This window comes from Manis pentadactyla, chromosome 16 (assembly GCF_030020395.1).
Source record: "Manis pentadactyla isolate mManPen7 chromosome 16, mManPen7.hap1, whole genome shotgun sequence".
Taxonomy (NCBI): Eukaryota; Metazoa; Chordata; class Mammalia; order Pholidota; family Manidae; genus Manis; species Manis pentadactyla.
Genome location: NC_080034.1, coordinates 65,031,927 through 65,058,693, shown reverse-complemented (window position 1 = coordinate 65,058,693; position 26,767 = coordinate 65,031,927). Strand labels below are relative to the sequence as shown.

The 26,767-nt window shown below is 40.4% G+C and overlaps 2 protein-coding genes across 3 annotated transcripts in view; one reads left to right on the top strand and one right to left on the bottom strand.

Moving 5' to 3' along the window:
* The window catches only part of ECI2 (enoyl-CoA delta isomerase 2), a 39,609-nt gene extending 17,148 nt beyond the window's left edge, over positions 1–22,461 (bottom strand). The window contains exons 1-6 of one of the 2 annotated variants that reach the window (XM_057494289.1): positions 22,358–22,430; positions 21,256–21,341; positions 20,520–20,682; positions 18,294–18,392; positions 17,898–18,086; positions 8,338–8,407 (exon numbers count right to left, since the gene is read on the bottom strand). In XM_057494289.1, the coding sequence (XP_057350272.1) occupies positions 8,338–8,407; positions 17,898–18,086; positions 18,294–18,392; positions 20,520–20,627 (466 nt within the window). In that variant the 5' untranslated portion in view covers positions 20,628–20,682; positions 21,256–21,341; positions 22,358–22,430. Of the gene's footprint in view, positions 1–8,337; positions 8,408–17,897; positions 18,087–18,293; positions 18,393–20,519; positions 20,683–21,255; positions 21,342–22,357 lie in introns of both variants that reach the window. The other variant, XM_057494287.1, reaches the window with a different exon arrangement.
* A 20-nt stretch (positions 22,462–22,481) lies between these two features.
* On the top strand, positions 22,482–26,389 carry LOC130681364 (uncharacterized). The gene is made up of 3 exons (XM_057494290.1): positions 22,482–22,977; positions 23,086–23,190; positions 25,721–26,389. Exons 1-3 carry the CDS (start codon positions 22,485–22,487, stop codon positions 25,786–25,788), a joined length of 666 nt encoding a protein of 221 aa, XP_057350273.1. The 5' UTR covers positions 22,482–22,484; the 3' UTR covers positions 25,789–26,389.
* Positions 26,390–26,767: the final 378 nt, after the last annotated feature.

Genomic DNA, 26,767 nt, shown 5'->3' with positions numbered 1-26,767 from the left:
GAAAGTTGTCCATTTCTTCTAGGTTATCCAGTTTGTTAGCATATAATTTTTCATAGTATTCTCTCATAATTCTTGGTATTTCTGTTGTGTCTGTAGTGATTTTTCTTTTCTCATTTCTGATTCTGTTTATGTGTGTAGTCTCTCTTTTTCTTGATAAGACTAACTAGGGGTTTATCTATTTTGTTTATTTTCTCAAAGAACCAGCTCCTGTTTTCATTCATTCTTCTCAATTTTATTTATTTCTCTTCTAATCTTGATTATGTCCCTCCTTCTACTGACTTTGGGCCTCATTTGTTCTTCTATTTCTAGGTTTGTTAATTGTGAGTTTAGATTGTTCATATGGGATTGCTCTTCTTTCCTGAGGTAGGCCTGTACTGCAAAACACTTCCCTCTTAGCACTGCCTTTTGCTGCATTGAACAGATTTTGCGGTGTTGAATTATTGTTGTCATTTGTCTCCATATATTGCTTGATCTCTGTTTTTATCTGGTCATTGATCTATTGATTATTTAGGAGCATGTTATTAAGCATCCATGTGTTTGTGGGCTTTTTGTTTTCTTTGTGGAAATTATTTCGTTTCCTACCTTGTGGTCTGAGAAACTGGTTGGTACAATTTCAATCTTTTTGAATTTACTGAGGCTCTCTTTGTGGCCTAGTATTATGATCTACTCTTGAAAATGTTCCATGTGTTAAGAAGAATGTGTATCCTGTTGCTTTTGGTTGGAGTGTTCTGTAGATGTCTGTTAGGTCCATCTGATCTAATGTGTTGTTCAATGCCTCTCTCTCCTTACTTATTTTCTGTCTGGTTGATCTGTCCTTCAGAGTAAGTGGCATGTTGAAGTCTCCTAAAATGAATGCATTGCATTCTATTTCCCCCTGTATTTCTGTTAGTATTTGTTTCACATATGTAGGTGATCCTGTGTTGGGTGAATAGATATTTATATTAGTGATACCCTCTTGTTGGATAGACCCCTTTATCATTATGTAATGCCGTTCTTTGTCTCTTGTTACTTTCTTTGTTTTGAAGTCTAGTTTGTCTGATACAAGTAATGCAACTCCTGCTTTTTTCTCCCTATTACTTGCATGAAATGTCTTTTTCCAACAGTTTACTTTTAGTCTGTGTATGTCTTTGGATTTGAAGTGAATCTCTTGTAGGCAGAATATAGAAGGGTCTTGTTTTTTTATCCATTCAGTGAGTCTGTCTTTTGATTGCTGCATTCAGACCATTTACATTTAGGGTGATTATGGGTAGGTATGTACTTATTGCCATTGTAGGATTTACATTTGTGGTTACCAAAGATTCAAGGGTATTCCCTTCCTATCTAACAGTCTAATTTAACTCAGTATGCTATTACAGACACAACCTAAAGGTCCTTTAATTTTTCCATTTTCTTCCTCCTCCGTTCTTTATATATTAGGTATCATATTCTGTACTTTTTGTCTATTCCTTGATTGACTTTGGGGATAGGTGATGTGATTTTGCATCTGCTTTGTAATTAATTGTTCTACTTTCTTTACTGTGGTTTTATTTCCTCTAGTGACAGTTATTTAGCATTACGAACACTTCCATCTATAGCAGTCCCTCCAAAATACACTGTAGAGGTGGTTTGTGGTAGGTAAATTCTCTTAGCTTTTGCTTATCTGAAAATTATTTAATCTCTCCTTCAAATTTAAATGATAACCTTGATGGGTAGAGTATTCTTGGTCCGAGGTACTTCCGCTTCATTGCATTAAATATATCATGCCACTCCCTTCTGGCCTGTAAGTTTTCTCTTGAGAAGCCTGATGATAGTCTGATGGGTTTTCCTTCTATGTTATCTTATTTCTCTCTCTAGCTGCTTTTAAAAGACTGTCTTTATCCTTGATCTTTGCTATTTTAATTATCACATGTCTTGGTGTTGTCTTCCTTGGGTCCCTTGTGTCCTTGTGCTGGGAGATCTGTGCACCTCCACAGCCTGAGACACTATCTCCTTCCCCAGATCAAGGAAGTTTCAGCAATTACCTCCTCAAAGACACTTTCTACCCCTGTTTTTCTCTCTTCTTCTTCTGGTACCCCTATAATGTGAATATCGTTCTGTTTGGATTGGTCACACAGTTCTCTCAGTCTTCTTTCATTCCTAGATATCCCTTTTCCTCTCTGTGCCTCAGCTTCTTCATATTCCCTTCTCTAATTTATATTCCATTTACCATCTCTTCTATTACATGTAATCTTTTTTTAAATCCCTCCATTGTATGTTTCATTTCAGATATGGAATTTCTTAATGATTGAATCTCCATCCTAAATTTGTCCCTGAGTTCTTGAATATTTTTTTGTATCTCCATGAGTATGTTTATGATTTTTATTTTGAACACTTTTTCAGGAAGATTGGTGAGTTCAGTTACACTTGGTCCTTTTTCTGGTGTTTGTGAGATTTTTTTCTGAACCAGGTTCCTTTGATGTTTCGTATTTGTATGTGGTGCCCTCTAGTGCCCAGAAGCTCTAGTCTCTGAAGCTGCTCAGCCCGTGGAGTTATGTCAGAGGTTGCACAGGAGCGGTGCTGTTGCCTGGTGGGAGGAAAGAGCTGTTTCCTACTTCCCTGATGAAGTGTCTGTCTTCAACCGCCAGAATCAGTGGGCCGAGTACACAGGTGAAAGCCTCTATGCTTTGTGTTTGTAGCTGCTGTAGGCGGGACCGCCCTCTGGCTGGCGTGACGCTAGATCAGGGACTGCTGGTTTGTGAGATGGTGCCAGCAGGCCAGGAGGAAGGTGCAGCAGGCTGTGTATCACATTGGGGGGCGCCTTGGAGCTGCATAGCCGCCCAGGGGGATGGAGAACCTGAAGCTCCTAAAAGTTCCCAAACTGCTGGGCACAGCATGCCCAGACAACCTTGTCCACCTATCCCTTCTCCTGTACAGGAAGCTCTGTACAATTCCCACCCCTTCAGCAGCCCTCTCGCTGCTAGGAAGCCTCTCAGACCGTTCGCCTTTCCTTTGACCCAGAGCAGCTGGATGTGGATCCCTGTCCTTCACAAATGGCTGGAATCTCAGTCTCTCCAAGCACTCTACCTGGCTTAGCTTTCCAACCCCACTAATCTCCAGAGCACCATGCAGTGTAAGTTTGTGCTCCCAAAGCAGATCTCCAGGGCTGTGTTCAGCAGTCCTAGGGTTCCACCCCCTCCCTGCTCTGTTTCTGTTCCTCCCACCAGGAAGCTGGGGTTGGGGAAGGGGTTGGCTTCTGCTCAATCAAGGCTTTGTTATGTTACCCTGTTTCGTGAGGTCTGCTCTGTTCTCCAGGTGTATGCAGTCTGGCGCAGCCTTCTTTCTTGTTGCTCTTGTAAGATTAGTTGCATTAACTATATTTTCATATTATATGTGGTTTTGGGAGGAGTTCTGTTTCACCTCTCATGCTGTCATCTTTAATCCCTCATCTAATCTGCTTTTAAATCCTGTCATTGTATATTTCATTTGATACTGTAGGTTTCAACATTTCTATCTCTTTCCTCAAGTCCTCCTTGAGGTTTTGAATATTTTTCTATAGCTCCATGAGCAAGTTTATTAATTTTATTTTGAAATATTTATCAAGAAGATTGGTTATTTTAGTTTCACTTAGCCCTCTTTGTGGTGTTTGAAGGATTTTCATTTGTATAAGATTCTTTCACCATTTCATATTTGTAATGATTACTATGGAATAACTGTGTAGAAGGTGCACTCTAGTGCCCAGAAGCTGTACTCTCTGGAGTTGCCCAGTTCCTGAGCGATGGCAGGGGACATAGGCTAGCAGCACTGGTGCCTACTGGGAAGAAAGAGTTCTTTCCTGCTTCCTGGCTGAAGCTCCTGCCTCCACTGCCAGGTCGAGTGGAACAAGTGTGCAGAGAGGCACCTCTGTGTTATGTTCTTGTAGGTGCCATAGGTGCGGCTGCCCTCTGGCTGGCCTGGTGCAATTGCGGGGGCAGCAGGATTGCCAACTGGTGCCAGCCAGGAGGAAGGATCCCCAGGCTGGGTATTGCAGTGAGGGGCCTCAGCATTGCATTGCCAGCCAGGGGGATGTAGAGCCTGAAGCTCCTGAAAGTTCCCAACGATCTGGGCTGAGTGTGCTGTGATGATTTTGTCCACCTTTCCTTTCTCCTGAGCAGCAAGCTCTGTGTAATCCTTGCACCTTTAGCAGCTCTATCAGTATTGGGAAGTCTTTCAAAGTACCCACCTTTCTTTTTTCCCAGTGTGGCCAGTTGTGGGTATCTGTTCTCCACAAGTGACTGGAAGCTAAGTCTCTCCAAGTATTCTGCCTGTGTTTGCTTTTCAATCCCACTAATCTCTAGAGAACCATGTAATGTGGGTTTGTGCTTCTGGAGCAGATCTGCAGGGGTGGGCATTTAGCAGTCCTGGGCTTCTACTCCCTCCCCACTCCATTTCTCTTCTTCCCACCTGTGAGCTGGGGTGGGGGAGGGCTTGGGATTCACCAGATTACAGCTTTACTACTTTACCCTTTTCTGTGAGGTCCTCTCTTTCCCCCAGATGTAGGCCGTCTGTGGCAGTCTTCTTTCCAGTCTCTCTTTCAGGATTAGTTGTATATGCTGTACTTTCGTGTTATATGTGGTTGGGAGGAGGTTTCTGCCTCACTTCTCATGCCGCCATCTTTTTCCGCCTCTTCACTGTGGTTTTAATTTGCACTTTTTTGATGACGAATTATATTGAGCATATTTTCACATGTGTATTGGCAACCATACATCTTTTATGAGATGTACAAGTCTTTTATCCAGTTTTTAAATCTGGCTGTTCATTTTATTAATTTGTAGTATTTTTATATGTTCTGCATATCAATCCTTAATACAATGTCTGTACATACGGCAAACTTTTTTCCCAGCCTGTCACCTATATATTTATTTTCTTATTATTGTCTTTTGATGAATAGGCATTTTAAATGTCAAAATCTAACTTGTAAATTGTTATTTTTATGATTAATGCTTTTTATGTACTGTCCAAGAAAATCTGTGCCTAGCCTAAGGTCTCAGAGATATTCTACGTTTCTTCTACAAGTCATGCTTCTGGGTTTTATGCTTACATAACTTTTAAATTAATTTTCTGGAGGGTGTAAGATGGGATTGAAGTTCATTTTATCCCGTATGGCTACTTAGTTGCTCAAGCATCATTTATCCATTTAAATGTCGTGGTTCTACTGAAGTCTTAAATGGCAGGGGGAAGATTTTTATTTGGAAGTTTACACTGGGTGTAGTGAGGAGACTGCCCTGGGTACAGGAGAGAGGACAAAGGGGATCAAATAGATAAGGGCTTACTTCAGTTTAGGGAAGAGGCCATGGTTGCTTTGACTAGTACAGAGGAGACATTAAAAAGGACTGATTACAGAGATATCAATGAAGTGAAATGTGATTAGAACAGACATGGCAAGTGTCAATAGTGAATGTTAGGATTCTGGTCCACATGCCAGGGTAGATGTTGAGCCACATGCTGTCACTGGGAACACTGAGAAAGGTACAAGAGCTGTGGGAGGGATGCCCCTGAGAATGTGCCAGGTGGGTACACAGAATGAAGCCCCTGGCAAGTCCAAACATGGCATATAGACTTTTGTGAAGGGTTGGCATAGCTGAGAGGGCCCAGGGAGAACGCAGAGTAAGAAGAGAAGAGTGCCAGGGCTAAGCCTCTGGGAACTCTCCCATTTGATGGCCACAGAGGATGGAGCTGTAGAGGAGATCAGGAGAGCTACCAGGGACAGGAAGAAAAGTAGGGGTAGGTTGTGCCACTGGAGACTCAGGAAGATGGAGGATTGAGACAAAGGGAAAGTCAGATTAGGCCTGAAAGACATCCCTTAATTTAAGGACACAAAAGTCAGTAGGGACCTAAGCTAAATTTAGAAACCATAGGGGAATGGGCTCAAGGGCAAGTTTCAAGGAAAAAATTCAAAGGACATGTCTGCTTTGTAGTAGAGCTTTAGATTGTTATATTTGGGAAACTAAGAAACAAAGAGCTATATTTGATTTCAGCAGTATTTTTACATCATAAATTTGTTCCTTATTACCTTTTCCCCCATGTTTCCACCAGGACCAAACAATATCATAAATAGCATTTTCAAAAACCTTATGAGCAATAAAACCCATCCCAACAAATTTTTGTGCTAGTCTTCACTATAGAAACACAAAATTAAGAGCTGAGCTATCCCTATGGACTCAAAATGGAAGCAATGGGCAATAGAAAGAAAAGTAGCCTGGGAGAGTGGAGGAAAAAAGATGCCACTGGAAGTAGTAACAAGAAGAAGACATACTGCTAAAAATGCAATGAGGGAGTTGGACTTGCGACTGAGAAAACTGCAGGATAAACTGAAGACAAGAATTAAGAATTTGGAGGAACTAACAGATAACCATCTCAGTAGACTGGACATTTATTTTCCATAACTATAATTTATTTTAAAGAAAATATACCAATTGAAATAAAAGTATTCAGAGATATTAGCAAAGGAAATGTAAAACAAAGCCTCAATAGTTTAAAAAGGATACGCATTTTCTAGGAAAAACTGATAAAGAATGGGAGGGTATCCATGGTCTTCTTGGGAAAAGAAATGATCTCATAAAGGGGCTAAAAAACAAAAGTAATGGTAGCCTCAAATTTCTCTCCATCAACATTCGGTGCTAGAAGATAATAGAGCACTATTAATGAGACTTGATGGAACAGAGGCTTGAGGGGTATCAGGAAATTCATGCTAACTTCCTTGTCTTTCATAGGGGCAGCCAATAGATACTACCCAATGGAAATAATACAAGACAGAGCTAACTGAAATGTACCATGAATGCTATAAAAGTATTACTAAAAGCAGTAAAAAATCTTTTTTCCAAACTATGAGAAGAAAGATACATAAAACAAAGGAATACATAGACTATGAAGTAAAAAACAATTACAGAAGTGTAAATAGCACATAAGAGGCCAAAACTAAAATGTTAACATATCTGTCATATGCATAAATATAAACAGGTAAATGTACCTTTACAAGAAAACACAGACTGGGTCAAAGGGGGAAAATCTAACAATGTGCTTTATGAGAAACAGTATATTAAAAATAACTCAGAAAGGTATAAAGTTAAAAGGATGGGTGAAGATTTGCCAGAGAAGTGCAAACAGTACTGAACAAGTTATGGTATTAATACTCAACAAGGTTGATTTCAGGGTCATCTTCAATTTCCCCCTTTCCCCGTCCCATCTGATCAGCTCTTAGATTTCTCCACCTAGTCTTTTTCTAGTCTCTTTTTTATACAAGTAAAAAGCCATCTGTTGTCTCCACTTTATTTTACAAATTTTAATGAAAATTAAAGAAAATCACTCCTGCATCTACCATGCCAACAAACAGTAACAACCACCATCTATCAAGTGCCTGCTGTGCGCCATACCCCTCATTATCTCATGCCACCATCGCAACCATCCAGTCTGTTTGAGAAAGCACTGCCTTCCCCAGTCAGGAAGCAAAGGTCACCCACAGGTAATAAGGAATGAAACCAGGATTTAAACTCAAGTTGACATGAGTCCTAAGCCTAAGTTCCCTTGCAGATCCAACAACTTCCACTTGCTATGTTCCTATTCTTCCAGGTCCACGGGCATCCGTATTTTCCAGTTGAAATCACAGTACTGACATAATTTTTACTGTTTATTATGTCCTAAGCATTTTTTTATATTGTCAGTCTTTAAAACCATAATTTTTGATCCTTGTGCAATACAGTCTACTGGATATTCTATAACTTGCTTTTTTATTGTTATGGCAACATATTTGGGATGTTTTAATATTTTCACAATTGTAAGTAGTACTACAAAGATTATCTTTCTTGCATAAGACCTTCCCCTTTTCTTGGATAATTTCCCTAATATAAATTCCCTTAAGTAGGATTTCTGTGCCAAAGAAAATGAACATTTTATATATTGTCAAATGCCCTTTTCCTTAGCTATTTACACTTTTTGGTACCATTTACACTGCTGTCAACAAGAATCAGAGGGATCAATCCTACCATAAACTTGTCAAAATTGGGAATAATTAAAAATTTTGCTAACTCAAATAACACAAAATGGTATCTCATCATTTTGATTTGTATTTATGATTAATAAGGTTGCATTTTTCCTTGTTTCAAACGGGGACTGTCTATGTAAACTATTTTACTCATCGATTTATCTAGTTGGTCTTAGAACTTTTCTTACCAATCTGTATCTGCTTTTTACATGATAAAGATATCAATTCTGTGTCTTATATATTTAAGAATTAAAGTACCTTATACTGAAAAAGATCTGAGTTATTTATTCAATTTCCTATATACTGATAATCCCCCCAAACAAAAATTTAAGAATTGAAAAAAAATCCAAAAAACGTCTTACCTGTTAAAACAGTTATGCTTGAATCATCCTTGCTTGCAGATTTAAGTGCCTGCATGATTTCCTGATACATCTAAGTGAGAGGGGAAGAAGAGCAAACAGAAACAAGTCTGAAAATGGTCACCACTGCCCAGTGGATTCACTACATTCAGTCTTGCCAACCTACTCTTTGCAAAGGACCAAACATTTATGCTGGTTGTATTTACATAACCACAAAGGCAACCTGGCACACTTGAAAGGATTTTCATTCCTTTTACAATGACTTGGTGTGTATTACATAACAAGAGCTACAGTAGATGCTGGGAGATATATTGTCACGTTTTTCAAAAGTGACAAGTAAGACACAGTCCTTGAGCTTCCAGAATCAAGAGAGGGGAATAGCTCTAACGTGGGTGGAAAGAACACACAGCAGGAAGCTCAGAGGAGACTCTGAGGCTTATGGAGTGTGGGTAAGAGGGGAAGTGGCCAGAGAAAGATTTCCACAAAGCAGTTTTTGACATGGGTCCTCAAGAAAGCACGAGTGTCCCAGAAGAGATTAAAGATGGCAGTGTGAGAGGTGAGACAGAGGTCCTCCCAAAACCACATATAATATGAAAATATAATTAATACAACTAATCCTGAAAGAGCAACAGGAAAGAAGGCTGCACCAGACTACATGCCTAGAGAAAAGAACAGACCTCATGGAACAGGGTAATATAACAAAGCTGTGATCTGGTGGGACCCAAGCCCTTTCCCAACCCCAGCTCACTGGCGGGAGGAAGAGAAACAGAGCAGGGAGGGAGTGGAGGCCTGGGACTGGTGAACATCCAGCTTGGGAGATCTGCTCTGGGAGCACGAACCTACATTACATGGTGCTCTGGAGATTAGTGGGGTTGGAAAGCTAAGTCAAGCAGAATACTTGGAGAGACTGAGATTCCAACTGCTCGCAGAAAACAGAAATTTACATCTGGCTGCTCTGGGACAAAAGAAAGGTGGGCAGTCTGAGAGACTTCCTAACAGGAAGAGGACTGCTAAAAAGGCAAGGATTTCACAGAGTTTACTGCTCAGGAGAAAGGACAGGTGGACAAAAAGAGTCCCAGTGCACTCTTACCAGAAGTTTGGGAACTTTCAGGAGCTTCGGGAGCTCCATCCCCCAGGCTGGTACACAGCTCCAAGAGCCCCCGTCATGATACGCAGCCTGCTGCGCCTTCCTCCCAGCTGGCCTGCACCTGGCTCACAAACCGGTAGTCCCTGCCCTGGTGTCAGGTCAGACAGAGGAAGGGCCCGCCTATGGCAGCTACAAATGCAAAGCACAGAAGCTTACACCTGTGTGCTTGGCCCACTGGATCTGGCAGTGGAGACAGGCATAGCAGCTGGGAAGCAGGAAACAGCTCCTTACTCGCTGCAGCAAAAGCGCTGCTCCCCTGTGACGCCCAACATAGCTCTGGGGGCTGAGCAGCTTCAGAGAGCAGAGCTTCTGGGCACTAGAGGGCACCACATACAAATATGAAACATCAAAGAAACCTGGTTCAAACCAAAATCCCACAAACACCAGAAAAAGGATCAAGTGAAAGTGAACTCACCAATCTTCCTGACAGGTTTCAAAATAAAAATCATAAACATGCTTATGGAGCTACAGAAAAATATTCAAGACCTAAGGGAGGAACTCAACAATGATACAAACAATGAAAAAATACACTATTCAAAATGAAACATACAATGGAGGGATTTAAAAGCATATTAGATGAAGTAGAGGAGATGGCAAATGAAATATAAATTAGAGAACAGGAATAAAAAGAAGCAGAGGCAATAAAATACCTAGGAATAAACCTAACCAAGGAAGTGAAAGACCTATACCCTTAAAACTACAAGACATTCCTAAGAGAAATTAAAGAGGACACTAACAAGTGAAAACTCATCCCATGCTCTTGGCTAGGAAGAATTAATATAGTCAAAATGGCCATCCTGCCCAAAGCAATATGCAGATTCAATGTAATGCCTATCAAATTACCAACAGCCTTCTTCAATGAACTGGAACAAATAGTTTTAAAATTCATATGGAACCACAAAAGAACCCGAATAGCCAAAGCAATCCTGAGAAGGAAGAATAAAGTGGGGGGGATCTTGCTTCCCAACTTCAAGCTCCAGTACAAAGCCACAGTAATCAGGACAATTTGGTACTGCCACAATAACAGACCCACAGACACAGTGGAACAGAATAGAGAGTCCAGATATTAACCCAAACATATATGGTCAATTAATATATGATAAAGAAGCCATGGACATACAATGGGGAAATGACAGCCTCTTCAGCAGCTGGTGTTGGCAAAACTGGACAGGTACATATAAGAGAATGAAACTGGATCATTGTCTAACCCCATACACAAAAGTAAATTCGAAATGGATCAAAGACCTGAATGTAAGTCATGAAACCATAAAACACTTAGAAAAAAAACATAGGCAAAAATCTCTTAGACATAAACATGAGTGACTTCTTCATGAACATATCTCTCCAGGCAAGGGAAACAAAAGCAAAAATGAACAAGTGGGACTATATCAAGCTGAAAAGCTTCTGTACAGCAAAGGACACCATCAATAGAACAAAAAGGCATCCTACAGTATGGGAGAATATATTCATAAATGACAGATCCGATAAAGGGCTGACATCCAAAATATATAAAGAGCACATGCACCTCAACAAACAAAAAGCAAATAATCCAATTAAAAAATGGGCAGAGGAGCTGAACAGACAGTTCTCCAAAGAAGAAATTCAGATGGCCAACAAACAAATGAAAAGATGCTCCACATCGCTAGTTATACAGAGAAATGCAAATTAAAACCACAATGAGATATCACCTCACACCAGTAAGGATGGCCACCATCCAAAAGACAAACAACAACAAATGTTGGTGAGGTTGCGGAGAAAGGGGAACCCTCCTACACTGCTGGTGGGAATGTAAATTAGTTCAACCATTGTGGAAAGCAGTATGGAGGTTCCTCAAAAAACTCAAAATAGAATACCATTTGACCCACGAATTCCACTTCTATGAATTTACCCTAATAATGCAGCAGCCCAGTTTGAAAAAGACATATGCACCCCTATGTTTATTGCAGCACTATTCACAATAGCCAAGAAATGGAAGTAACTTAAGTGTCCATCAGTAGATGAATGGATAAAGAAGATGTGGTATGTATACCCAATGGAATATTATTCAGCCATAAGAAGAAAACAAATCCTACCATTTGCAACAACATGGATGGAGCTAGAGAATATTATGCTCAGTGAAATAAGCCAGGCGGAGAAAGACAAGTATCAAATGATTCCACTCATATGTGGAGTATGAGAACAAAGAAAAAACTGAAGGAACAAAACAGCAGCAGACTTATAGAACCTAAGAATGGACTAACAGTTACCAAAGGGAAAGGGACTGGGGAGGATGGGTGGGAAGGGAGGGATAAGGGGGGGAAAAGAAAGGGGGTAGTATGATTAGCATGTATAATGTGGCGGGGGGCACCGGGAGGGCTGTACAACACAGAGAAGACATTTAGTGATTCTACAACATCTTACTATGCTGATGGACAGTGACTGTAATGGGGTATGTGGAGGGTACTTGGTGATGGGGGGAGTCTAGTAAACATAATGTTCCTCTTTTAATTGCAGATTAATGATACCAAAAAAAAAAAGAAAAAAAAAAAAAGAAGCAGAGGCACAGAGAGAAAAAAGGATCTCTAGGAATGAAAGAATATTGAGGAACTCTGACCAATCCAAATGGAACAATCAATATTCACATTATAGGGGTACCAGAAGAAGAAGAGAGAAAAAAGGTATAGAAAGTATCTTTGAGGAGGTAATTGCTGAAACCTTCCCCAATCTGGAGAAAGAGATAGTCTCTCAGTCCATGGAGGTGCACAGATCTCCCAACACAAGGGACCCAAGGAAGACAACACCAAGACATATAATAATTAAAATGGCAAAGATCAAGGATAAGGACAGACTATTAAAAGCAGCCAGAGAGAGAAAAAAGATCACATGCAAAGGAAAACCCATCAGGTTATTATCAGACTTCTCAACAGAAACCTTAGAGGCCAGAAGGGAGTGGCATGATGTATTTAATGCAATGAAGCAGAAGGGCTTTGAACAAAGAATAATCTACCCGGCATAATTATCATTTAAATTTGAAGGAGGGATTAAACAATTTCCAGATATGTAAAAGCTGAGAGAATTTACCTACCACCAAACACCTCTACAGTGTATTTTGGAGGGACTGCTATAGATGGAGGTGTTCCTAAGGACAAATAGCTGTCATCCAGAGGAAATGCCACCACAGTAAAGAAAGCAGAACAACTAATTACCAAGCAGATGCAAAATTAAATCAATTATCCCCAAAGTTAGTCAAGGGATAGACAAAGAGTACAGAATATGATACCTAATATATAAAGAATATAGGAGGAAGAAAAAGGAGGAAAAAAAAGAACCTTTAAATTGGGTTTCTAATAGCATAGTAAGGGAGCTAAGTTAGACTGTTAGATAGCAAAGAAGTTACCCTTGAACCTATGGTAACCACAAATCTAAAGCCTACACTGGCAATATGTACATACCTATCGATAATCACCTTAAATGTAAACAATCTGAATGTACCAATCAAAAGACATATAGTCACTGAATGGATAGATAAAAAGCAAGACCCATCTATATGCTGCCTACAAGAGACTCACATAAAACCCAAAGACATACACAGACTAAAAGTGAAGCGATATAAAAATATATCTCATGCAACTAATAGGGAGAAAAAAGCAGGAGTTGCAGTACTTGTATCAGACGAAATAGACTTCAAAACAAAGAAAGTAAAAAGAGACAAAGAAGGACATTACATAATGATTAAGGAGTCAGTCCAACAAGAGGATATAACCATTATAAATACCTATGCATCCAACACAGGATCACCTATATATGTGAAACAAATACTAACAGATTTACAGGGGAAAATAGAATGCAATGCATTCATTCTAGGAGACTTCAACACTCTACTCACTCCAAAGGACAGATCAACCAGACAGAAAATAAGTAAGGGCACAGAGGCACTGAACAACACATTAGAACAGATGGACCTAACAGACATCTGCAGAACACTCCACCCAAAAGCAGCAGGATACACATTCTTTTCAAGTGCACATGTAACATTTTCAAGAATAGATCATATACTAGGCCACAAAAAGAGACTCAGTAAACTCAGAAAGACTGAGATTGTAACAACCAGCTTCTCAGATCACAAAGGTATGAAACTAGAAATTAATTACTATGAAAAATTATTTGCTAACAAACTGCACAACCTAGAAGAAATGGACAACTTTCTAGAAAAATACAACCTTCCAAGACTGACCCAGGAAGAAACAGAAAATCTGAACAAACCAATTATCACCAATGAAATTGAACTGGTAATGAAAAAGCTACCTAAGAACAAAATGCCTAGACAAGAAGGTTTCACTGCTGAATTTTATCAAATATTCAGTGAAGACCTAATACCTATCCTCCTTAAAGTTTTCCAAAAAGTAGAAGAGGAGGGAATACTCCCAAACTCACTCAACGAGGCCAGCATCACTCTAATACCAAAACCAGGCAAAGATACCGCAAAAAAAGAAAATTACAGACCAATATCCCCGATGAAAATAGATGCAAAAATACTTGACAAAATATTAGCAAACCAAATTCAAAAATACATCAAAATATCATCCATCAGGATCATGTAGGATTTATTCCAGGAATGTAAGTAAGCATGGTACAATATTTGAAAATCCATCAATAACATCCACCACATCAACAAAAAGAATGACAAAAACCACATGATCATCTCCAAAGATGCTGAAAAAGTATTCAACAAAATTCAACATTCGCTCATGATAAAAATGCTCAACAAAATCGGTATAGAGGGCAAGTACCTCAACATAATAAAGGCCAGATATGACAAACCCACAGCCAACAGCATACTTAACAGCGAGAAGCTGAATGCTTTTCCTTTAAGACCAGGAACAAGACAAGGATGCCCACTCACTCACGTTTATTCAACATAGTACTGGAGGTCCTAGCCACAGCAACAGAAAACACAAAGAAATAAAAGGCACCCAGACTGGTAAGGAAGAAGTTAAACTGTCATTGTTAGCAGATATCATTATATTGTACATAAAAAACCCTAAAGAATCTACTCCAAAACTATCAGATCTAATATCTGAATTCAGCAAAGTTGCAGGATACAAAGTTAATACACAGAAATCTGTTGCATTCCTACACACTAATGATGAACTAGCAGAAAGAGAAATCAGGAAAACAATTCCATTCACAATTGCATCAAAAAGAATAAAATACCTAGAAATAAATCTAAGGAAGGAAGTGAAAGACCAATGCCCTGAAAACTACAAGACACTTGTGAGAGAAATTAAAGAAGATACCAATAAATCAAAATATGTTCCATGCTTATACACAGGAAGAATTAATATTGTCAAAATGGCCATCCTGCCTAAAGTAATCTACAGATTCAATGCAAATCCTTTCAAAATACCAGCAGCATTCTTCAACAAAGTAGAGCAAATAGTTCTAAAATTCACACGGAACCACAAAAGACACCAAATAGCCAAAGCAATCCTGAAATAAAGCTGGGGGGATTATGTTCCCCAACTTCAAGCTCTACTACCAAGCCACAGTAGTCAAGACAATTTGGTAGTGGCACAAGAACAGACACATAGACCAATGCAACAGACTGGAGAGTCCAGGTATAAACCCAAGCATAGATGGTGAATTAATATATGGTAAAGGAGCCACGGGCATACAATGGGGAAATGACAGCCTCTTCAACAACTGGTGTTGGGAAAACTGGACAGCTACGTGCAAGAGAATGAAAGTGGATTATTGTCTAACCCATACACAAAAGTAAACTTGAAATGGATCAAAAACCTGAATGTAAGTCATGAAACCATAAAACTCTTAAAAGAAAACATAGGCAAAAATCTCCTGAATATAAACATGAGCAACATTTTCCTGAACGGATCTCCTTGGGCAAGGGAAGCGAAAGCAAAAATGAACAAATGGAAATACATCAAACTAAAAACCTTGTCTATGGCAAAGGACACCATCAATAGAATAAAAAGACATCCTACAGTATGGGATAATATATTTGTAAACAACATATCTGACAAAGGGTTAACATACAAAATATATAAAGAAGTCACATGCCTCAACAACAAAAAGGAAATAATCTGATTAAAAAATGGGCGTAGTTTATGAACAAACTACTCTCCAAAGAAATTCAGATGGCCAACAGGCACATGAAAAGATGCTCCACATTGCTAATCTTCAGGGAAATGCAAATTTAAACCACAATGAGATATCACCTCACACTAGGTAGGATGGCCAGAATCAAAAAGACTAAGAAACAAATGCTGGTGAGGATGCAGAGAAAGGGGAACCCTCCTACACTGCTGGTGGGAATGTAAACTAGTTCAACCATTGTGGAAAGCAATACGAAGGTTCCTCTTCAAAAAACTAAAAATAGAAATACCATTTGACCTGGGAATTCCACTCCTAGGAATTTACCCAAAGAATACAAGTTCTGAGATTCAAAAAGACATGCATTCCTTATGTTTATTGCAGCACTATTTACAATAGCCAAGATATGGAAGCAACCTACGTGTCCATCAGTAGATGAATGGATAAGGAAGATGTGGTAAACATACACAATGAAATACTATTCAGCCATAAGAAAGAAAGAAATCCTACCATTTGCAACAACATGGATGGAGCTAGAGGGTATTATGCTCAGTGAAATAAGCCAGGCAGAGAAAGACAAGTACCAAATGATTTCCTTCATTTGTGGAGTACAAGAACAAAGCAAAACTGAAGGAACAAAATAACAGCAGACTCACAAACTCCAAGAAGGGACCACCAGTTTCCAAAGAGGAGGGATGGGGCAGGGTGGGTGGGCAGGCAGGGAGAAGGGGATTGAGGGGTATTATGATTAGTATACATGGGAGGGTTTCATGGGGAGGACAGTGAAGCACAGAGAAGTAGTTATTCTGTGGCATCTTACTACACTGATGGACAGTGACTGCAATGCGGTATTGGTAGGGACTTGATAATATGGGTGAATATAGTAAACACATTGTTTTTCATGTGAAACTTTCATAAGAGTGTATATCAATAATACCTGAATTTTAAAAATTGTTTAAAAAAAAAAAGGAAGCACGAGTGTCCCAGGCATTCTGGGAGGGGTTAATGATTGTTAAAACACTGGGATTTCCAAGACATGGTAATAGTTGTGAGGGACAATGGGCCCCGTATTTTAAATCATCAACATCTCTGAAAAATCTAGGATGTGTAGTTATCACAGCTTTCCTGCATTTAAAACAGGTGCAGCCTCTATCTTAGATGAGACATCAATGTGGGAGAGAATGATGAAGCAGACTGATATTTAGATATAGAGACACTGAAATAAATAAATGTGTGTATTTTGCATATATAAATAAATGTGAAAACATATCCATGAGGGTGGGAATCAGGAAGTACTTCCATTATTACTAATGTTATGATGACATAGTATGATGGGGTACTGGCAAGAGCCAGGATTAGGACTTGGATATATCAGGGATTTAGATTTTCTTGTTTATTAGTTACATGAATTTGAGCAAGTTACTACTTAATCTAATTATTGCTAATGGAATGCTCCTTATGAGAATTAATGGGAAGTACTGACACATACCAGGCACATTGTAAGGAGAAGCTATCATTATTACCACTATATTATTCCCCTGATTATATAGAAATGAGTCAGGAGGAGAGTAAATAAAGTTTTGAGAATCCAATGCTTCATTAACTGAGTGGCATGTATGCAACTTCAAGGAATTCTTACTTTAAGACTATATTAAGTTTGTTTGCTCTTTCTATCACAACATAGATAATAAGCCCCATGAAAGGAGTTAGGAGCCCTTTCAAATTTTACTCCCAACTCAGCACCACACATCCAACTAATTCCCTATATATTTTTTTCAAAGGGAAAGAGCTAAAGTGGTTATTTTCATTATCATTCTAGTTCAGCAACAGATTGAAAGACTAAGTTACCCTTGCCAAGAAGCTCATTTCAAGCAGAGGTGGGTTAAAATATATTTAAGATGAAGTCCTTTCATTCCTCTACCTGTACAAAATAAAGTTCATGCAGGTAGAACAGTACTGACTCTGAAGTCTAACTGACATGAAGATACTTCTGGGGATGGTCTATACAAACCTAGAGAATGAACATCTATGCATATTCTATTAGAACACTGTATGTTTCTTTTATATTAATTTATTTGTGCTTCCATCCTTAGGAAAGTTGCAGTGCCTTCTGAGCATGTAGAATCTACCCAAAGCTCACAAATCCTAAATAACGAATGCTCAATTCTGCTGCACGAAGTAGCAGCCACAATTATTAATCTTCCCACACAGATCAAACAACAGATAACACAAAAACAGGAATGATGCTGCAACACCAGAGTTTTTGAGTGCAATAGACAGAGGAAGAAAAGAAAAGCGGACAAACTCCCAGGGCAGGTGATGTTACCTGCGTGCTGATGGCATTCTTTTTGGTGGGCCGGTTCAACATGATCTTTGTGATGCCATCTTGAGAGGTCACCACCAGGGTTTCATATCCCGGTTGTTCCCCGTCGGCTCCAGGCTTTATTTGGCTAGAAGATTCAGCAGAAGAACTCAGACTGGACACCATATCCACATAGTTCTGCCTGGCAGTTTCCTGAAGGAGGAGATGACAGCGTTTTGAGAAACTTCCTAGGCTAAAAAATAGCACCCTACAGTGAAGAAAGAACAGCGGTTCTGATTCAACAGAAGCACATCAAGATCTCAAAGGCTCCATCTATGATGGTTTCATGAGAAGCACCCAACTTCCTTCAAGAGTACAGCAAGCACAGTAAGAGCAAACAAGTGAATCAAGTAAATGTACCTTGGACAGGCTGCCAAGAGAATTCCATGCGTCCCACTTAGCCTTATTGATCAAGTCAAAAACACTTGGTTTGGGTGTATTACAAGGTCCTTCAGTTGCCTGTGGAAATGAGAATGGGAATTATTGGAGTCTTCAATATTTAAGATCCATAAAATGTACAACTAGGATGAATGCACCTTCCCCTCCCAAATACTTCCATAAGTACGTAAATTGATCTGAACTTTCCTCTTGCCCTCTCTTTGATGCTGTTGCTAAAGTGCACAAACAATGGAAAAAAGAGTGGAAAGACAAAATGTGCTATTGGCTATCAGTCTCTAAAGTAAGTTATAACTACCCGCATATGAAAATAATGTAAGAAAAGGGATTTGGAAGAGTACTTTAAAAAAAATTCTAATAGTTTATTGGTTTTATTTTGATGATCACTTTTTTCACACACAACCAAAGTATCCAAGCAAACAATCTTCAAAGGTAACTAGCCAACAAATGCTTGGAAATCCACAGTACATTCTAAAGGCTCATTCAAAGGTATTTAAAAAAACACCATTAATTCAGTAGTAGATTCCTGGTAACTGAGGAACAGAGCTGTAGCTGGGGAGCAGGGGTGGAGGTGGTCAGAGCCAGTGGCCCTAAGGAAACTTAACTGAAGGATGAAGCAAGGAGAAAGCAAAAAGCAACTAAATTTCACTTGTTTGAGAATAGGTGGGTTGAGTATTTTGAGATGAATAAAATAGAAATGACAATTTAAAACTCCACTTAGCCACATTAAAAATTTTTTAATTTTATAATTAGCTAAAAGAGGAAAGAAGGAAGAGACTTTGAAAAACAAAGGCAGTGAAGGAGTGTGGGGAAGTTGGGGTTCCTATGGCCAGGATTCTCACTGAACTTAAACCACTTGATGTAACTGGCCTGTTGCTAGGCTGCCACTTCCACACCTTTAGGCAATAAACTGTAATCCCGCTATATAGAGAGCTCGGCCCAATGCTCTGGGCAGAGGCAGAGACGCTGGTGCTCGACCTACCGCCGAAAGAACAAGCCGGGTAATAAACCCTTTCACCCCAAGAATGTTCTACTGCCATTTCTTTGGTCACACTGAATCTATAGCGAACTTGCCTGGGGCTGAAACCCATTGGGAAGACAAGGAGGCTTTGACTTTCCAAAGACAGAGACAAGAATCACTCTGCAAGAGTAAGCCACCTGAGAAATTAGAGGCAACACAGTCCACCAGCACCCCCCAGCCCCCACCATGGAGTCAGGACAGCATTCGTCTCCTAGAATGATGTGTGACAATGCACATGGAGCACTGCCCGCCAGGGAAGACTACTCTAGCCTCTGTGTTCACAGTTTTCATTTGCAGCTGCATATGCAGGCATGGCTGAATGTAACCTGAAGCCCCCACTCTACATGGCGTTGTTAGACTCCCGATGCAAACAAAGAACTCCTATTAGGCATGGCATTTCAAGGGTTTAGCGAGTACCTCCCAGAGGCCAAGGGCAAAGTCCAGAACTCTTTTTGGGCAAAGTTAAAATTCTTTTGCAGACAAGAATCACAAGAAGAGAAAAACAATTAACACACAGGAGCCCTGAGGGGATGACTTTCCAGGGTAATCTTTAAACATTGCAAACTTAATTTTTACAAACTTAACTTTAAAATTTCATTACAAAAATTTTCAAATACACACAAAAGTAGATAATGAATTCCCTATACTCATCACCCATGTTCAACAATGATCATTTTTTACCATACTTGCTTTGTCAGTCTTTTTCTTCTTTCTTATTTTAGTGAAACCCAAATACCACACTATTTTACCCCTACCTACTTAGTGTGCATTCCTAAAAAAAAAAAAAATCCAACATTTTCTTATTTTCTTACAGAACCATGACACCACTGACAACAATTTCTAGGTATTATCTCATACTCAGTCCATATTCAAATGTCCCGAGATGTCTCAAAATAACCTTTTCTTTGATTATAGTAATGTCACCAAATACTGTCCACACACTTGGTTGTTTTATCTTTTAAATCTCTTTTATTCTGGAGTGATCCTGAGGGGTTACTTTTGTCAGTCTAATATACAGAAATTCTCATGTATGCACTCTTTAGAGGAAAGGCAGCAATACAAACCCTAAAAATATTAAAGCTACATTTTAGTAAAATATATGGCGTATTTATTTGAAGAGTCATCTGTTCAAAATGGCTCCAAATTTATATCAGATCTTAGGTATTTACCTGCTTATATAGTGCATAGAGTTTTAGCTTCGCTTCATTTCCTGGATCCTTCTTCAACAGTTTCACTCGATTCACTGAATTTTCAAAGTCCTTCTGACTGGCTCTCATTGTGCTTCTACTCACATGCAGCTGAAATACTTGGAAACTAATCACCTGCAGAGGGCTGCAAACAGGCAGGCAGATTTCTAATTGTTCTCAAATCTTATGTACCAAAATGCCGTTTCCCATATTTTCCCTATACTTGCCCCTATATAGCTGGCCGCAAATGGTTAGTGGCTTCCAAAATAAAATCCCTAGATACAAAATCAATACAGAAACTAACTGTAGTAACTCTAAAATAAAGGAAAAGCAAGTTACAATCCGGCACAGTATTTGTAGCAATTCAAATTAAATAGAGATAAAAGTAGCCAGAACCCAAACGGCTTAAGTAAACTCTGACCCAACAACAAGTAAACGAAAGTACAGAAAATGCAAGACAGAAGTGACCAGGAAACAGACCATGTGGGTAAAGTGCACAGAAAAAGTTTAGGTGTTTGTGTCCAAAGGTGAGAAACAGCCTCTGCACTCACGGATTTATAAACTGTTAGGTCAATTCCTTCCTCCCTGCTCAGCAAAATGTGTGTTGCAACATACCCAAAGGCAGAAGCGGAGGAGAGACCAGAAATGCTCAGAAGTACAGATGAGCAGCCACTGGTACTCCAGGGAGCCAGTTCTGTCTTAGAGATGGGGTACCTACCTGGGGGAAATCTACTGCCGTGGATGTTAGTCTGTGAAGCCAGGCTGAGCATGCTCAGTCTTTACCCTTGATGTTTAACCAGCCAACTAGAAGCAGAGTAAAAACAGAAAAGTACGGTGGGCTAAGTTTTTACACACACACTGTTAAGCAAAGGAGAAGGGGAAGCTTCAATAAACACTGGAGGTACAGGCAAAAAATCGATGCTCACAATGATGACCCTGAGAATAAAGTTAATGGCATCAAAGATTAAGATAATACAGTTACAAATAAAGCCCAAACCTAACAAATGTATCATCTCTGCAATAATGTAACTCAAACAGCATAAAGACCTTTAGGTTCAAAGCTTGAAATATTCAACAGAATTGGTGCGTAGTTCAACAAAATTCGTGTTCAGTAAGTTTCATATTAAATATTTGAATTCCTTTTTTTTTTTTCCTTTCCGAAAAGGGAAAAAGTTCTGCATCCTAAGTCTATTTGGCACCTGGTAAGTTCCAAGCAGAAAACGAAAGGAAAATCTAGTGTCCATAGGAGGCCTTAACTGCGCAAGTTCTCACAAAATATAACGCAAACATTTATTTAAAATAAGTGAGTTTTTAAAAAATTACAAAACACGTTTAATACATAAAACAGGTAAATCACTCGTAATTCCACCATTTCAAGGAAACAAGCACCTTCCAAGGTTTCTTGTTTCCTCTGCATAGCTTCGTTTTCTTTGTTTACATAGCTTGTGTATCTTGCCGCTTAGCATTACAGCGTAAGTATCATCCAGAGGGCAAACAGTTAAATCCCACACTGACGATAACCAGCTTGGGTGTCTATCTACACTGTTCAGCAAATAAGCAAAGCGTGCTTACATGTTCCACCTCGTTTTAGAAAACTAAGCTGCCACCCGGCTGCGGCCCGCGGGACGCGCGGACAGAGAGCCGCAGCTCAGGCTTCACGACCCCCTCCGACCCAGCGCGGGAAGGCGCGCGCTGACAGACACTCGATGTCGCTCTTTGCCTGGAAAACCGTTGAAGCATAACCTTGTTGCTACCGAGACAAGGTAACAGAAAAGGCGGCTCCTGCGCGCCGCTACCTTGAGCCCAGACTCAGCGCTTACCTTCTGACCGCGCTGGAACACCAAGGTCGCCGTAGTCCCGCAGCCAACCCGGCCATGGCCACCCCGGGTGGGTTGGGCCGTAACCGCTCGGGCAGGGGCGGAGCCGGGCTCGGGGGCGGGGCCGGGGATGGGCAGGGACGCGATGGTCGGGGCGGGGCCTGCGCGCGGGGGCGGCTGGCATCTGTGTGGGCCTGGAGGCGGTAGTTCGGGGACTTCCCGGGGGCGTGTGCTCACCGTCCGGGAGCCGGGCGTGACGGCGCGCGGTGGAGAGACGCCTTCCCCCGCGGCGGGGCCAGGGCAGAGAGATGGAGGCGCGAGGTGGTCCCTGCGGCTGTGCGAGCGCCTTGCGACTGGCGCCTGCGGAGGAGCCACGTGTGTAACGGAAGCACGGGAGCTCTGCGGGCGCTGGGCTGCCGGGGGAGAGCGGCGGTCCCGCGAGGGTCCGGAGGAGGGGCCGCTTCCCCCCAGGCCTGGCGCCGGCTCGGAGGAGCCCTCCGTTAGAGAGGGGCGGGGGCACGGTGAACACTGTATTCATTCCAAAGGAGGAAAGGCTTCCAGACCTGTTAAGAGGTCTGGGTATCTAACGAGGTCTGTCAGGTATTTCATACCCATCTTTTCAGGTCAGTAACCGTCTATGGATAATTACGAGTTCTGTCAAAGCATTTAACAAGATATTTGGGTAAGAGTTCTTAAGAGTTGGAAGGGCCTTTGACTGTCGTCTGGCCCAGTTCCAGGAGAAATATCAACAAAAAAATCACTGCTTGGAACAGGGTGCTGTTATAAAGAAAACCACAGGCCAGGCCAAGATGGAGTCACTTACGCTAAGGCCCCAGGTCAGCAAACTTAAGACTTACTAACCTAACTGCAATTTAAAAATCAACACTCCTTCCCCCCTTCCTGGAATGTAACCCTCAGCCCTCAGCGTGGCATTTCCTGGCCAGCACAAGGAAAACCCTTCCACTCCAGTTAGGAGGGCAGCCTTGCTTAAAACAAGGCATTCTTGACTGGCGATTTCCTTTTTTCTATTCCCTCTCTGCCTTTAAAAACTCTTCTATAGGTTGACAGAGCTTCTTTCTACTTGCTATTTGGGATACTGGCTGATTGATGAATGGTTTAATAAAGCCAAGTAGATCTTCAGATTTACTTACTTGAAATTTTTCTTCAAGTGTTCAGGGTATAGTATCCAAGTATGCCTGGGGCCAGAGTTCCAGATTAATGAAACTGATACTGTGGACTACTTACAGTGAGTGAGCTGGGCCAATTGTACTTCTTTCAGCAAATCTTGTGGCGAATATGGTGTGGGCCCTTTTTGCTGATGTGGAAATTGAGATCCCGAAAGGCTTTCCCAAAGATCTGAAACTTGTAAGTAGAGTCCTGATTCAACTCAGTGCTCAGAGCTGAAGTGTCAAGGAATTTTATTATTCTGTGCTGATTATTCCAATAATTATCCCATTATTTGTGTTTCATTAGGTAGATCTGGATAATAGTGTAGGTGGGGACAACATTGAAGTCTGGGTGGAACAATTTGGACTTATTCTAAAACCTTTCTTCAAATATTACAAGGTGATGGTTGGTAGGCTGAGCAGAATCAAAGACCCTGACCCTTTCCCGGGCGACCTTAGCGGTAATGGAAAAGCATTAGCCAGAAATTACAGATACTGGAAGATTCACTAGGCTCCAGAAGATGAAACACTTCTCATAGAAAGAATATTTTTAAAGTAAGCATATTTGGATTGTAACACTGTTCATAATATAAGTGAACTTTTCTCAGGCTTATGCTATATTTCACACTGAAAAGTGAGGTGTGGGGAATTAGCCATCTTTGTCAAAGACTAATTTAAAACATAGGAGCATATGTCAAAGATTAACTTAGCTCACTAATTAGGATGGTAAAGAATTTGAAAGGCTGTTTTATATAATCAGTGTAAAAAAACGGCTAGAACAGTTTACAAGTTTAGGTGCAAAACTAGTTAATATTCTACAAAACATTAAAACCATAACCTCTGGGGCAATTTTTTTTTCTATTGGACAAATCATTTGCATCTCTAATCACTGTCATTTACTAAGGACACATTATATACTAGTGTTTGAGAGAGGGAAAATGGTTAAGAAGACAGATACTCCGGCCAAGTTCATCTTGGGTCCACCTGTGGTCTATTAAACTGTTACAGAGAGTCCAGACCATGTCATTTAAATACTGTTGCCATGGGCCTGTGGGTGAAGAGACCAGTTCTCACCGAAAGGAAGCAGTGTGTGTTGGTTAGATGCTCTACCTGAGCATGAAGACCACTGTACCAAGGCTATGGAGTTTGGATTCTGTGTTGAGAGCAGTGGAGGACCTTTGAAGATATAACTGGTGTGACTCGTTATCCAGTTCTTAGTGCCGTCCTGTACTCCCACTATATCCTCAGGGGGAATGCTTCTGGATAAGAGCAAGAAAGAACTCTTCCAAAGTCTTAATCTCCCTGTCCAAAGATCAGGTTCCCTTGGAGTTTATGAAAGCCTTGGGTAGGGGAGGCCCTATCTTTATTAGATAAGGTCCTAGTTTAGAGTACTGACTGCAGGGGAGAGGTCTGCTTAGATGGGGAGTTAATGCTGTTCTGGGTACAGAGAATGCCAACACCACCCCCTCTTTGCCTCCTCAGTAGTCACAGGTGCCCAGGAGGAGCTGTGTCCTGCTGTAATGAACCTTAGGGGCCAGGATGTCCACTTCACAATATTATGCTCAGTCGTGGGGCTAAATGTTTATTTTTTAAGATCACAGGGTAGAATCTACCATTTATGACTCTCCTGTCGCTTGCATTATTTTTTTCCTAATATTTAAGCTATCAGATACTGTCATGATATGTAAAAAGTATATTACATTCAGCCATGAGGAACTATTATGACACCATTGTCCAATTAGCAGTGCAAAAACTAGGAACCTGGAAGCATCCTGGTCTCTCTGTGTCTGACTCCTCACTTCTGTGAGTTGCCAAGTCCCAGTGATATTTGTCTCTTAAATAGTTTGTCTTTTTTTTAAATCCTTTTCCCTCTACCACTGGCCTAATTTAGGCCCTCATCATGTTTGGGTCACTGTTACTTGGACTATCAGTATTTAGGTTGCTGTAAGAGCCACTTACAGTTTTGCTGGCTTGAACCCCACATTGCAGTTCATTCTGAACTTGTTCCCTGACTGATCTCCATAAACTGTAAACCTGACACTACACAGAATTCTCCCTTAATCATCCCCTGTGATTGTAAACCTTGTAGTGGGACACCTTCGCCTTCCTAACAAATCCAAACTTCTTAGCCCTCAAGCCACCTACTTGCCCATTGCCCATTCATCACTCACCAGCCCCACACTTGGACTTTCTCTTTCAGATGAACTTGGGATTTCAAGCCCTCTGGTTCTCCCTCAGTCCAGGAAGTCTCCTCGGACCCTGCGCTAGGCGTGTTCTCTCCTGCTGAGCTCCTGTCACTCCCCAGGTCTCCTCTTCCTCTTAGCACCTGTGTTACCACTACTTGTCTGGTTAGTAATTTGTCTCATTACTTACCAACTGCACACGCTGGGGAGAATTCTTCCCAGGAAACCTTGTTTCCCATCTCCTGACACACTGCTGCCACTAAATACTCTGAATGCATGTTGAATGGTGGATGAGCCATTCTACCTAGTCCATGTCTTTACATATTCAGTAATAAATTGTGAGTGAATTGCTATCTTTTTATTAAGTTGCCAGAAGGAATTAACATAAGTATTTTTGTGCTTTAAAATAATTCTTTTTCAATGAATGGTAACTTGAGAAATATTTGACTACTCCCAGGTTCCTGCACTAAAATGAACTAGAAAAAGTGGTACCAAGGAAACCACGGTATTATTTAACTCTATTATTTCTGGAGTGAAAATACATTACATCTTCTGTTAATCATGAAAGATTATTAGTCCATGTTCTGTGTTCTGTATTATAATTATTTCCTGCTTAAATTCGGTGACATTGCTTGAGATTGGTTAAATCTGTGCTATTATTATTCATCTTTACCCAAATAATCCTCTTTTTTTTTCTTAGGTTTTGTATCATCCTCCTACACAGTCTTAGATATTCATAACATAAATATCATAAACAATATCCTGGAATCTTATATGCTTTCGAGTGTTCTTTCTTTTTCCCAATTGTTAGACTTTAGAGAAGAAAGACATTTCAGAAGCAAACATTTGACTCTCTGTATCACCTCTGCCTTACTCCTACATGTGCATGATTTGTTCATTTCCCCAAAATTGGCTTATCCACTTATTTTTTTTTTGTGTTGCACATTCAGCCAACCTTGTACTCAAGGATTACTTTTCACCTCCTCTATCCCATTCCATCTGGTCTCATCCTTTGAGAATGATTGGAACTTAGAGCTATTATTGTATAAGAAGTGGGTGTTTTT